Genomic DNA, 13,425 nt, shown 5'->3' on the forward strand with positions numbered 1-13,425 from the left:
GAGCTTCTCACCATTGGTCACCCGCGTTGTGGAGTTTTCAATGCCAGACAGAATGGAGCCACATTTCGTGACGTCACACAGCTGCAGAACAGCTAGGCCTGCAAACAGTCCTTTGGAAAGAGTTGAAAACTGAACGTGTCCTTCCGCCAAAGCTGGTAATTATACCCGTTTCTTGCAACTAGGCAATGTATGGGCAATCAAACACAATTACTTGTAATAGTCTAGTATTAATCAGTGGCCATATGTATACGGCCTATCAGTACGCAAACTGGTAATGATTTTATGATCAACATTAATAATGAATGCATGCATCTAAACAATGTTTAGAAACTCAAACGTTTGGCCCACATGCCTACATATATTATAATCACGTAGAAAGGGTTCTTTAAAAAAATGCGTTATTAGGTTTTTTTTTCAATGGGTTAATATTATTAATGTATTAATAAGCACACCAAACCATAACATTGCAATATTATTAGTGACATTTGCAATTAATGTACGTAAAGTTAAATTTATTTATTTAATTTGTCCAAAATTTAATTTTAATCCTTTGAAAAAAAATGATTAACAGGCTAGCCAATATTTACATAGCCAATATGAACCCTGAACCTGAACAAATATGTCTCTTGTATTGTCTACATACAGTCCAGCATATAACTTTGTGCATTTGTGTCTGCGTTTACAGTGCGATGTTCCTCTAGAAATAATATAAAAGTACAGTATTTACGTTTAGGAAACTGCATATTGTATGTGACAGGAACTGTCTAAACGTTGACAAAGCCAATTTGGAGTACTCTCATGCAATCGGAGAATTGTTTTGGCCCTGGGTAGGCCTACTTTCAAACTATAACCTTGTTCCTGCCATTCTACGCAATTTATCTCCACGGAATAATTTGTAACGTAACACAAGGAGTTTAATAAATGACTGGCAAAAGGAATGAGCAATAGCACAAGTTGACTGTCAGAGAGGCGGATGGATATAGCCTGAAGTGCTTCGCCTCTAGTCTCTTTGACGCCAGGACAGGGGCGACGAGGAGCAGGGGCAACAACAGGCAGAAAAAAAGGAAAAAAATAAAATAAAAATCCTCCTTCATGTTGGTGTCTGTAAAACAGAGGAAAGGTCGAGGGACGCTACGACATTTATCAAAGGTATGCAATCTTTTGATAAACCCACAGTAGTCAAATAGGTTTAGATTATTCTTTAAACACTATTTTAATCTGGATAGTTAGCCAGGGTGTTTTCCATAGGGGGTGGGGTGTTGCGAACTGATTGAAAAGTTTTCCTTTGGCTTGCTAATGTTCTCGTTAGCTAGCTAGCTATCGTTCTCATTTTTTTTCTAATGCAATGATGGGGGAGGGTAACATTTTAAAATGTTTCGAAATGTGTGACGAAGAATTGCTTTTCTATGTAGCTTTAAAAAAGTATTAAAAGAGATTACGCTTTATAGCTTGCTATGATTTCTGAGTGACCCGCGAAATACTAATCGAATCAGCTAACTAGTTTAGCTACCTTGCTAAGTTAACTCGCTACTACCTAGCAGTAACTTTTTGAATAACGAACTAGCCAGCTGGCTAAGTTGTTTAGCTAGCTTGCTTGTGAATTTATTCATACCTATGTAGCCATCAAACTAGCTAGCTAGCATTACTGATGCCAGAATCCGGCGGCCAGCGTGTTTAATTGCTTGGCAAATAGTTTGGAGTCTACGGATGCTGATGTGTAAACTTTATTTAGTGTTTAAAGTAAAGGGGGTATACCATTATGTGTAACGTCAGCAGCCCACACAAGTTGAGGACAGTGTCTACAGATGCGTGTCGTGGCGTGTTTTTCTTTGCCGTTGCTGTTTCATAGACGGTTACTTATGGAGCTAAGATAACTTAACTTATCCTGCGTTCGATTGGCGGTGGAAATACCATTTGTATGTTGCCGCTTTTAAATTGCAGTCGACGAGCTGATGAAAGTGTTATTTACAAGTGGCGGTATTCTGGATGATACACGGGTTTACGAGATGTGACGTACACCGCGACCTTTTACCTTTACCGTCGGAGAAGATGGCGAACCTGCCCTGAGAATCCTGTCAGGAAAAGTCTAGCTGGCTGGTTATGTAGCCACCTAATGCACTGTAACCCTGACGTACAAAGGAGATGTACCTGCTTTTTCACATAACCAGGAAAAAAAGAAGCAGGATGAAGAGTACCTTAAGAATCTCCGTGCATTGGGCGGAGAGAAGTCTTATTTACTAGTTAACCAACAGGCACATACGACGTCACGATGACCACCGCAACGCAAATACACGCGTCCCATGTTCTCCCGTGTGAACGTTTTAATCGGGCTGAACCCGAACTCAGCAAATTCAGGAAATTGTAGCATTGTTAGTTTGGTCTGAAACCAATCTAGCCTTTTGTTGTTATTATTGGGCAGTTTTCATTTTTCGAAATGACGTCGTCGAAAGTATTTGTATTAAGGTTATTTGCTGCTCTGGTCATATTAAACTTCTCTCCGTGGTCTAATTTTTGTTAATCCTTTTGAACCTATAATACACTGTTGCACTGTAAAAGGTGTCCATGATGTTTTATTGTAGCATTGTGGATTAGTACTAGGTGCTGTTTAAAATGTATGTATATATGTGCTTCTTTGTCAAAATCATGCTTTCCAAACTGTACCAGGATGGAGATATCTTATCTGTGTCAGCCAGGGATGTATCTGTAAAGTACAGTTAATCAGAGATTAAATATTGTTCAAGATTACTTTGTTACTTACATTTCAACTAATCTGATGAGAGATGCATGCAAACACAAATGTTTTTTCGATGTATGCAGGCCATTTTAGAATACTCAAAGAAAATTGTCAAGCTAAATGAGTGTGTACTAAAGGTTTTTCCTTCTATACTGGCTAGGGCACACCCACCTAGTTTTTAGTCAGTTGGTGTGCACTTGAGCATATCACAAAGCATATCAACATTTTTACCAAAAAAACATTTTATAAATACTTGGCTTCTATAAACATTCAAGCAGTTACCACAAAGACAAGAACTTTACACTCTCATTTTTTCTGTAATATCTCTTTAGTTTGTTTATTATGCAGTCAGAGTTTTAAGATGAAGCACACTTGATGATTTGTCACTGGCAAGGTTTTTCAGTAGAATATAAACATGAAGGCTAGCAATGCACATCACTTAAGGCTTCTGCAAAACTTAGATCTGAACAGGTATTAAATAACATTGCTATCTAACAATTTGTGTCAGTAGAGCTTTAAGCAGAAATGGCTAATTTATGATGCTTGCATCCAACATGGCAAATTTAACTTTTATACCCAGTAGTGAGCTAATGCATTTGGTGCACTAATATAATTGTCAACATTTGCATGAAATAAGGCAGTTTCCACTTTTGTAACATAAGGGGGGGGGGGGGGGGGGGGGGGGGGGGGGGGGGGGGGGGGTCGCTTAATAAGCCAATATCTTCTTGCTTCCGCCTTATTTTGAGCTGGTGAGTTCAAATCTCTGTGCTTTCCATAGCAGAGCATTTGGAGCAATCCATTTGGATTTTTATTTAAATGTTAGATTTTTTTTTTTCTTGATTTTTTTTTACACAACTGATTTATCTTTTTGTTCATTTTTCATTTCATGTCATTTTTCATTTGGATAAGCTTTTTTCCCCTGTTCCTGCTGCATGGGTGTAGAAATACAGGCTACAATTGAAAGGACTTGGGTCCTCATGTGCAAACCCATGACTCATGGTAACTAATCCCAGTATCGTTCAGCCTCAAAAGAGTAGGCAGTCAGTAGCATAATCATTGCTGTGTGGGCAAAAAAGGACCTACCCCCATTTGTATGGATGATGTAAGTCTCCAGGGACAGGGGGATATATGGTGTCGAGACCAATAAAACAAAGCCACTTAAGCCCACAACACCTCAGTCCAGGGGGTGAGAAACGACACACTAAGATCTTGACAAGTCACCTAGCTAGTACAAGTGAATTTGCTTGAATTAAGGCTGGATATTTAATTTGCCCAACCCAACAGCCTATGCCAATTCATTTTTCTTGAGATTATATTATGGTGCTCGCAAATGGATAGGCCTTTGGATAGTGGCAGTCCAACCAAGAAGACTGAAAAAATCAATGAAGGTAAATGAGTTTGATTTGTTTGCATTAAGAAGAGGCAGCAACTAGGTTTGCCAAGTGTAATAGTAAGACAGCTGTCATGGGTTGTCTGTTCCAGACTATAGGGACCAGACTGTTTTGAATTGCTTTTGTATTTGCTGTTTTCTCAGTGTCTTGTGTTTCCTGTAGTAAATTGTATTGATGTCATCAGTCACACAACATTAAAACTTCAGTATGGTTGAAATAAGTGTTTGTTGTTGCTAATAAGAAGGGCCTTGTATGTGGCCCCAACACCACATAATGTTAGACTCTGGAATTCAAGAGAGGTTGTATGTTTATTTTATCTAATCATTGCATTTTAGCTTGTGTACTCCTCAGCCAAAGAAATGTTCTTTAAGATGACTAAGACAGCAGTGCTTTGCATAGGCTATGTTTCATTACTGTGACTGACTGACTCAACTGCTCCTCCTACCCCAGTATTGGTGAGCTTGCCTGCACTATTTCAGGGCTTGTACAGCAGGGAGGCAGCACTGGGTTCCATCCGGGCTGAGACAGAAAACTACTTAACCTGTCACACCGACAGGATCTCCCAAAGCTCTGCACCAGACTGCTGCCTACTGTCTGTGCACCCATGGGTCCGCTCTGATCATTACTGTTTCTTGCTGAGAATCCAGACGAAAATTGGAGCTCTTTGAATAGTAACTGTTTGTCCTGCTGGGATGGTGCTGATGTTTGGCAGCTGAAGGGGAAGGGATGTGGCTTCAGGAAGTGGCTCACAGTGGCCTGATGTCCTTTCTGTCCTGGCTTTGCTTGCAGTATTTCTAGCAGCTGTGCTTTGCTCTTCCTATCCTGCTGACTCGCCCTGAGAGCTCCCTGGGTGGGGCGCAATGAGCCTGTTGCTTACAGATGCAACACAATGGTGCTCTGTTGTAGTGCACCACGACATATGGTAAATGACACCACTCTTATCAGAATATGTGGGCTTTTTGGGGGGGATTGGATAGCATGTGGTTTTATATGCACTTATCGTTAAGGTGAAAAAATTGCATGGGCATTCCCAATAAATGTATGTATCTTAAGCGCCAAATCCCTCTACCCCTGCCTACAACCACATGCATACACACAAACCTTTTTTTATCTTAGCAGGTTAAACACCATTTCTCAACCAATTTCTAAACCAGTTTTGTACATAGGAATTTTTTTGCATCGTCATTCTTCTGCGATACTTCATATCTCCTTTCTTATGTGAAATTGTTTCTCAGTGGCTGTAACATGAATAAGGCCTAACAGAAAACAACTGGGAATAGTAAAGTGGGGGATCAGTTTGCTCAGATGTGGCCCTAATGGATGGAGCTTTGCTGTGTGCAAGCTCTGAGTATGTAGCACTTTGTTGTGTTGAAGATGACTGTATATGTTGAGTTGACTGATTTCTCTCTTCCTCTCATAGCTTGCAGTAGTTAGCCAGCACTTATATGTAACTGGATTCAGGAGGGAAACAAAAGTTAGTCATTTTTGCCAAACCCATAATTCAGTACAGCTGTATGTAAGTTGCAGGTGATTGTGGTTATTGTATTCATCTTGAGCAATACTGTATAAGTTTTTCAGTAGAGGACTTTAACGGTAAGAGTGTTTATATGTAATATCTGAGGTAAAGTTCTGGTGTGTCCTAAAATTGTTGTCTTTTTACTGTTTTGCAGGTGCTGGTCTGAATATTTTCCCACTCTGTCCATATCCACTGTCTAAAATGGATTAGGCCTTTCTCTTCCCATTCCATTTTTCCATTTTACGGGCAATTCCGCAAATCAGCTAATTCTTTCCTTTGCCACTTGCACCAGTTTCTGAGTGGTTGTGACCCGGTTACACCCCCCACCCCCCACCCCACCCCCTACACTGCAGGCCTTCCTGACCACTTGCAGCTGTGTCCTGCCTCCGTTTCCTGTCCTTGGTCGTGCAAGGCTAAAGCCCTGTACTCCCTAAAGACCCCCAAACAAACCCACACAGACGTCCTCCTGGCCCTGCTAGTGGTCCAGCTCCCTCTTCCTTGTGCAGCGTGGCACGATGACCTCCATGTCCAGCCTGTTCTCATTCACCAGCCCAGCGGTGAAACGCCTCCTCGGTTGGAAGCAGGGTGATGAGGAGGAAAAGTGGGCCGAAAAGGCCGTGGACGCGCTGGTCAAGAAGCTGAAGAAGAAGAAGGGTGCCATGGAGGACCTGGAGAAGGCCTTGAGCAGTCCTGGGCAGCCCAGCAAGTGCGTGACCATTCCGCGCTCACTGGACGGCCGCCTGCAGGTGTCCCACAGGAAGGGCCTTCCTCATGTCATCTATTGCCGCGTGTGGCGCTGGCCTGACCTGCAGTCCCACCATGAGCTCAAGCCCTTGGAGGTGTGCGAATACCCATTTGGCTCCAAACAGAAAGAAGTGTGCATCAACCCTTATCACTACAAGAGGGTGGAAAGTCCTGGTATGCCAGTCACATCATGTTGCTTTATATACTATAACCATGTTTCCTTATACCATGTTAGCCTGGGTAAATGTAAAACCTGTCAGAAACATTGCTTTAATGCTCAGGATTAGAGATACTGTGTTTCTCATAATGAATTTATACTGGGGCTATCATATTCCTTTTGCTTCTGAAAGTCCTGATCACTGTAACCTATGCTGGCCTCTGCTCTAAAAACACTGGATGGAGAGTACTGTATTGAACTTTTCAAGGACAGGTATCGCATGTCGTGTAGGAAAGAGAAAACATTTCTGTTGAAGAATGACAAGTGATCTGTTTTGCTTTCACTATTACCTTGGGGCCAGAGCCAACCTGCAAGGCTATATAGGCATATGTACAAACAGACACATTTACTGTAATTGAAAGATGGATGGATAGATAGATTTTATTTATTTAAAAAATGATTTTTTTTTAAATTTATTTACTTATTTTATTTAATAAAACCCTTCTCCCCTCTTCAGTGCTTCCTCCTGTGCTGGTGCCCAGACACAGCGAGTTCAACCCCCAGCATAGCCTTCTGGTGCAGTTCCGCAACCTCAGCCACAACGAGCCACACATGCCTTTGAACGCCACCTTCCCAGAGTCCTTCCAACAGCACAGTGGGGGGAGCTCCTTCCCTATCTCACCGAATTCGCCTTACCCCCCCTCTCCTGCCAGCAGCGGTACATACCCCAACTCCCCTGCCAGCTCGGGTCCATCCAGCCCTTTCCAGCTCCCAGGTATTCACATCTTCAGCATATGGCATCTGACCTCTGTTTAGTCCATCACAGGATGCTGAACTGTGTTAAAGCACAAGGGATAGATGATGACAGAAGGCCATTGTAGTGTGCCAATCATGAAAAATATGAGAAATAACACACTCTCATTTAACACCATGATGCTTTTGAAGAGATGTGGCCCAGACGTGATCTTTATCAGCTTTTCAAAACTTAAGGATTGTTAGCTGTACAGTGCAGGGCCTTGAGTACTGTGAACAATTGAAATTTCAGGTAAGTGCAAAGCTTGTTGAGTTGACTTTTGTGCTGGTGGGTATGCATCTCTGGGCACAGATCTGTCGCTCTCTTTTGCATCCCTGAGATTTTCTGATGTGTGTGTGTGTGTGTGTGTGTTCACAGACTGGTGCTCTCAGACATAGTGAGTGATATTGGTTTATAGTGCTCTGTCTAAAGCCCATCTTATTTTTCTGAATTGCATCATAGTTCGTGTGAGACAAGTTTCCTGAGCATTATGGGGAGTGATTCAAGAGATATAAGAGATTACCTCAATGTGTTAGACAGGTGTGGTTGTCCATGTATGTGCCATACTGTCATTTCCCTTGCAGTTCCTTTTGAAACAAAGGTTTTATATCCATCTGTCCATCTATTTATAGAAACATGGCTCATTATATTCAGTGGTATAATAACTGACCAGTGGTTGTAACAGCCTAATGTAGTGTTTGGATAAGGACAGTGGTGCTGAAAAGGGTGTGTTTAAAGCTTATGCCAACATAGTTTTGGAAGGTAAGGTAAAGTGTTTGTGATGCAGATTTTTTTTTTTTGTAACGAGTGTAAACAAAGGATTGATTTTTAGAACTTTACTAAATGCTACAAAACATTCAGTATTCTACGTTGTCAGACTACTGTCTGGGTGTCACATTGCATGATTGGCATAGGCATATCTAGCAGTGATTGAAATGGGGGTCAAAACTTTAGATTTTAGAAATGTTAGTAACATTAGGCTACATTATCCAGCTGATGCCAGCTTCCTATCCAAAGGTAGCTTAGTCAGCTTTTCATTATAATAAAGTATTTAAAATTAAGTATACATAAATGCATATATTTGTGAATTTACCCAAATTAACCTGGCCTGTATTTAAAAATATATATAAAAAAAAAACGGGGGGAAAAATATTAAAAATCTCAAGTCAAAATGCACAATTCTTTCTTTTCTTTCGTATTAGACCGCATTTGAGTAGAGAATTGGTATGAAATTCTTGAGAGACTTATTATTGTGCATACATGCAATAAACTGAAAACAAAATCGCTTTTTCTCATCTTGCTTCACATGTATACTTGGGTCTAGGTCTTCTTGTTGAGAACTGAAGTTGGTGCCGGATTGGTTTGAAATTGGTGTTTGATTTCAGGGACTTGTGAAATCAGACACTAAAAGCTTTCCCTAAGATGGGGGGGGGGGGGGAGCTTTCCAGTAAAGATCCATTGAAACATTCACTCCAGGGTATTGATGTAGAAGAAGCATTTATTTGCAGCAGTGTCCACTTCCAACTGCCTTCTTTGTGGTGTCTCTCTTCCAGCTGACACCCCTCCCCCTGCCTACATGCCTCCGGAGGAACAGATGGGACAGGATGGCTCTCAGAACATGGACACTGGCAACAGCATGGTGCCTCAAAATATGCCCAGAGGAGGTAGGGGTGCCTCAGCCTACCTTCCAGTAACAACAAATCCATTGATCATGGCCTAGACTTCCAAAAATGACATGGATTTGTGCTTTTAGCTGTGGAGTAGTAGATTTTTCTTAATGTACTGGTGCTTTTGTTTGATCACCTAGTCTCTCCATCTCTTTCATGCTATCAATAATCAGAATCTGTAACGTTGTAGTTGTAACTTTCACACTAAAAAAACAATTATTTTTGTTTTATCAGATGTGCAGCCAGTAGAATATGAGGAGCCCAGTCACTGGTGCTCCATTGTGTACTATGAGCTGAACAACCGTGTGGGTGAGGCTTACCACGCTTCCTCTACCAGTGTGCTGGTAGATGGATTCACTGACCCATCTAACAACAAAAACCGCTTTTGCCTGGGCCTGCTATCCAACGTCAACCGCAATTCAACTATTGAGAACACCCGCCGCCATATCGGCAAAGGTATGCACAAAGTTTTTGGTATTCCAGCAAAGACACTTAATACTGGTTTTATGATTTGTATCACTGTTATGTGTTTTAAAGTACTTTGATGAATTAGAAATGAATTAGATGAATTGGATTTGAGCTGCCCATTTTTAATATTTCTATTTTTTTAATCCTAGTCAACTTTAAAATATTATCTCCTGTTTTTCCCTTATTCAAATCTTAGGTGTCCACCTGTATTATGTTGGAGGAGAGGTGTATGCTGAGTGTTTGAGCGATACCAGCATTTTTGTCCAGAGCAGGAACTGCAACTACCACCATGGTTTTCATCCCACTACTGTCTGCAAGATCCCGAGTGGCTGCAGCCTCAAAATCTTCAACAATCAGGAGTTTGCCCAGCTGCTTGCTCAGTCTGTCAACCATGGCTTTGAGGCTGTCTATGAGCTTACCAAGATGTGTACCATTCGCATGAGCTTTGTAAAGGTATTATTCCAGTTTGTATAATGCATCCAAATGTAAACGATCCATACTATTTGCTGCTTATTTGTGCTTTTGCTGCTTCTGTATTTATGAATTGAAATAACTGAATACATTTGATATTGTTTCCTTTGTTCAGGGTTGGGGTGCTGAGTATCACAGACAAGATGTTACCAGCACCCCCTGCTGGATAGAAGTACATCTGCATGGTCCCCTTCAATGGCTGGATAAAGTACTAACACAAATGGGCTCCCCTGTGAACCCCATCTCTTCAGTTTCCTAATGATGGGCCCTTGATGGGCTGTGAGGATCTTTTAATGTGGCGGGGGGGGCTTTTTTGTGGTGGTTTTTTTTTTTTTTTTTTTGACATTTTTCCCCTTCCAGTTTTGAAAGAAATGGAGGTCTTAAGGGCTGAACTGTTTACACTACCTGCAAAAGGGTCGTGAACACCCTGAAGCAGTCACAATGAGAAAACTGAGGCAACAAGCACATCTAGCAGAGGAAAATTCTAGGCTGTGGCATACAATGGACTAACTACTGCTTTAGCAATTGCCGTCATGTTAAGATTATGCTTGTATGAGTGATTTCTCTCTGTAGGTAATCTTGTAGTTGAATGAAACTGAAATGTATCTTCACCTTACACCAGTCAAAATGGCAATCTTCTGGTTCTATAAGAATCTTTTTATTTGCCATGTTGTCTAATCCCAGTTATTCTCAAGACATAGTCTCTCTTCTGTTTACTATTAGTTTCTTCTCACTACAGTTGTTTCCTTTTTATAGCTTTTATTGCCTAAAGGCAAAACAAAGTAACTGCTTTTCAATAAAGTCTTCGCTGATGAAATTCAGGTGCATTATTTTAGCAGATGAATTTTTGTTGAGGTGTTCATAGCTTGTGTATTAATCATTTGACAGAGCATTTACCTTTCCCTTTATACTGTAGGCTTTCTGGGTAACTAGAGAATATGTAGTATTATTTTTGTCCTAATTCTATTGTATTCAATGAATTTGAGTTCAGTTCAGATTAAACTAGCCATGAAAGGAAGCTATAATTCTCCTGTGTGCTTGTTTATCTAACGTTAGCCTGGAGACTCTCAACAAAGGGCACACTGCTTTCAGTCTGGTCTGCTCCACTGGGTAAATATAAGAAAGGTTGTCACAAAGTTGGGGTTTCCACGCTGATAAACTAGAAAAGCATCTTGTTTCTTATTAAAAATCTATTAGAATGAAGTATCCTTAAAGTAGAGGATATACTTAATCTCAGTTCAATAGAAGTGGGGATAAATATTGAACTGTATCTCAACAGATACTATTTAAAAATGGTATTCAGAAGACACTTTCAACCAGAACACCTTATGGTGAACAATTCCAGCAACTGAGGGTTAAGGGCTTTGCTCAGGGGCCCAATAACTTGGCAATGGTGGGACTTGAACCAGCAACTTTCTGATTACTAGTCTAGTACTATACCATAACTGCTGAGCTACTCCTGCCTTCCCAAATAGTATCAATCCAAATACTACTGACCACCAAAATAAGAGAACAAATTTGTTACCCATATTTGGTCCTTTTTGCCAACGAAACTCCCGACATGCATTCTTGGTAACTAGAAATGAAACTGCAAAAACATAGTTTCTCACTGTACTTTTCAAAATGGAAAAACGTTGCTGTAAACCTGAGACTAGCATAAAAAAACCCAAAACAATTTTTTCTATGAAAACTGCACATTGTTTGACAGCATAGGAAACCAGTTCTTTACTATTCTTGAAAGGGATGTCTTGCCCTCATCAGCATCCCAGGCGTCTTTGTGTACAATTCCAACATGAGTACTCAGTGTGGAAGTACAAAGATCTGTTTATATTTGTGAATAATGAAAGGATATCAATCTCTCCAGTTAGGAAGCATAAAAGATTGTGAATCAGTTTCACCTGCTTTGGTGTAAAATAAGTGGCAACAGCAAACCCCCAAAGAGGTTTTGCAGGTGGTGATATCCTTCTTGACTTCTCTACAGTACTGTAGTTTTGTATTTTGCTAGTGTCACTATTGGTAGCATGAAGTGGTATTTGCAGCCCATTCAGGTTGCACTGGTCCAGCTCCTCCAGGATGACACATGTATACATGCTGTTGCAAGATGGTTTGCTGTGACACCCAGCTCAGTCTCAAGAGCATGGAGGAGATGCCAGTACATGGGCCATTTCATGAGGAGAGCTGGACAGGGCTGTAGAAGGACCGGTATCTGCTCCTTTGTGTAAGGAGGAACAGGAGGAGCACTGCCAGAGCCCTACAAAATAACCTCTGGTGTGTTACTGGTGTGACATGTGTCTGACCAAACTGTCAGAAACCTTCTCTGATGGGACCTGTGTTCACAGCCCAGCAACATTCAGGTCAATTAACATTTGCCAGAAATAACCACAATTGGCAGGTCTACCACTGGCACCCTGTTCTCTTCACAGATGATAGCAGATTTATGCTCAGCACATGTGACAGATATGAAGGAGTCTGGAGATGCCTCAGAGCCATTTAAAGACATTACAATGGGGCAGTGGACCCTGGGTTCTTCTGGGTACAGGTAATGTCTGGCCTTGTGTAGGCAGTTCCTGGAAGACAAAGGCATTGTTGCCCTCATGTACCCCAAACGTGAAACTAGCTGAGAACCTCTGGGAGGTTATGTATCAGTGCATCCAATGCTGCCACAGACTGTCCAGGATCTCACTGATGACACCATCCTCCATCTCAGAAGGAGCATGGCCAGATGTTGTCAGGAGTGCATACAGGCATGTGGGGGCCATGCACACTACTGAGTCACATTATCAGTTTGTTATGATGAAATTCATGCAAATTCAATCAGCCTGTGATTTCTTTTTACTTTGATTTTTGGTGTGATTTTGAATCCAGCCCTCAATGGGTTGATGATTTTAGTTTTCACTGCCTGTTGCTACATCATTTTGTTCTCAGCAATGTATACGAATGATATGACTAAAGATTTTCAACTCTTTGAATATTTCATTCCTTCAAGTTTTAACGTGTGGTTGAAGTGTTCCCTTATTTTTTTTTTAGCCAAACCCAAAAATGATTGCCACTATCCTAAGATGGGATAGACGGGACTACTCCGTTAAGTTTAATGCAAATAAAGATATCTTCCCCTCCAAACTGTAAGTGATTACAATGTTTAATCCCCAAATTAAGAACAATGATGATAACAGGAAAATTGTGGGTGTATTAGATGTTTTGATATGTATATGGGGGAAAATTGTTAACATTCAACCATTGTCTTGTTGGTTAAAAATTAAAACACTGGTTAAAACATAAAATTCAGAATGATATAATATGATAATTATATTAAGTATGAAAGAAATTACATTGTAATGTTTAGGCTGAAACCAAAGGAACATCAGCATTGTACTTAAAAATAGCCTAATAAAAAATATCTTTTTTTAAATAAATGGAATCATCAGTACACATGCAACATAATTCAATGAAAGTTTGAAGTTGTCGTGGAAGCAAAATAATCACC

General features: G+C 40.7%; 1 protein-coding gene across 2 annotated transcripts; it reads left to right on the forward strand.

The window, feature by feature from the left end:
• Positions 1 to 994: 994 nt before the first annotated feature.
• Positions 995 to 10,959, forward strand: smad5 (SMAD family member 5). 2 transcript variants are annotated; one of them, XM_027003614.2, is made up of 7 exons: positions 995 to 1,149; positions 5,796 to 6,559; positions 7,060 to 7,317; positions 8,889 to 8,999; positions 9,237 to 9,458; positions 9,667 to 9,923; positions 10,057 to 10,959. In XM_027003614.2, exons 2-7 carry the CDS (start codon positions 6,157 to 6,159, stop codon positions 10,198 to 10,200), a joined length of 1,395 nt encoding a protein of 464 aa, XP_026859415.1. In that variant the 5' UTR covers positions 995 to 1,149; positions 5,796 to 6,156; the 3' UTR covers positions 10,201 to 10,959. The 2 variants fall into 2 exon arrangements, with proteins under 2 accessions (XP_026859415.1, XP_026859416.1); XM_027003615.2 differs by lacking the exon at positions 995 to 1,149 and adding an exon at positions 4,937 to 5,047.
• The last annotated feature ends 2,466 nt before the right edge of the window (positions 10,960 to 13,425 follow it).

The sequence above is a fragment of the Electrophorus electricus genome, chromosome 12 (assembly GCF_013358815.1).
Source record: "Electrophorus electricus isolate fEleEle1 chromosome 12, fEleEle1.pri, whole genome shotgun sequence".
NCBI classification, from domain to species: Eukaryota; Metazoa; Chordata; class Actinopteri; order Gymnotiformes; family Gymnotidae; genus Electrophorus; species Electrophorus electricus.

Coding starts and splice junctions, on each gene's coding strand:
- smad5 (XM_027003614.2), top strand. CDS start 6,157: ATGACCTCCATGTCCAGCCTGTTCTCATTCACCAGCCCAGCGGTGAAA. Junction 9,000..9,236: donor TCAAAATATGCCCAGAGGAG/GTAGGGGTGCCT, acceptor TTGTTTTATCAG/ATGTGCAGCCAGTAGAATAT. Junction 9,459..9,666: donor CCGCCGCCATATCGGCAAAG/GTATGCACAAAG, acceptor TTCAAATCTTAG/GTGTCCACCTGTATTATGTT.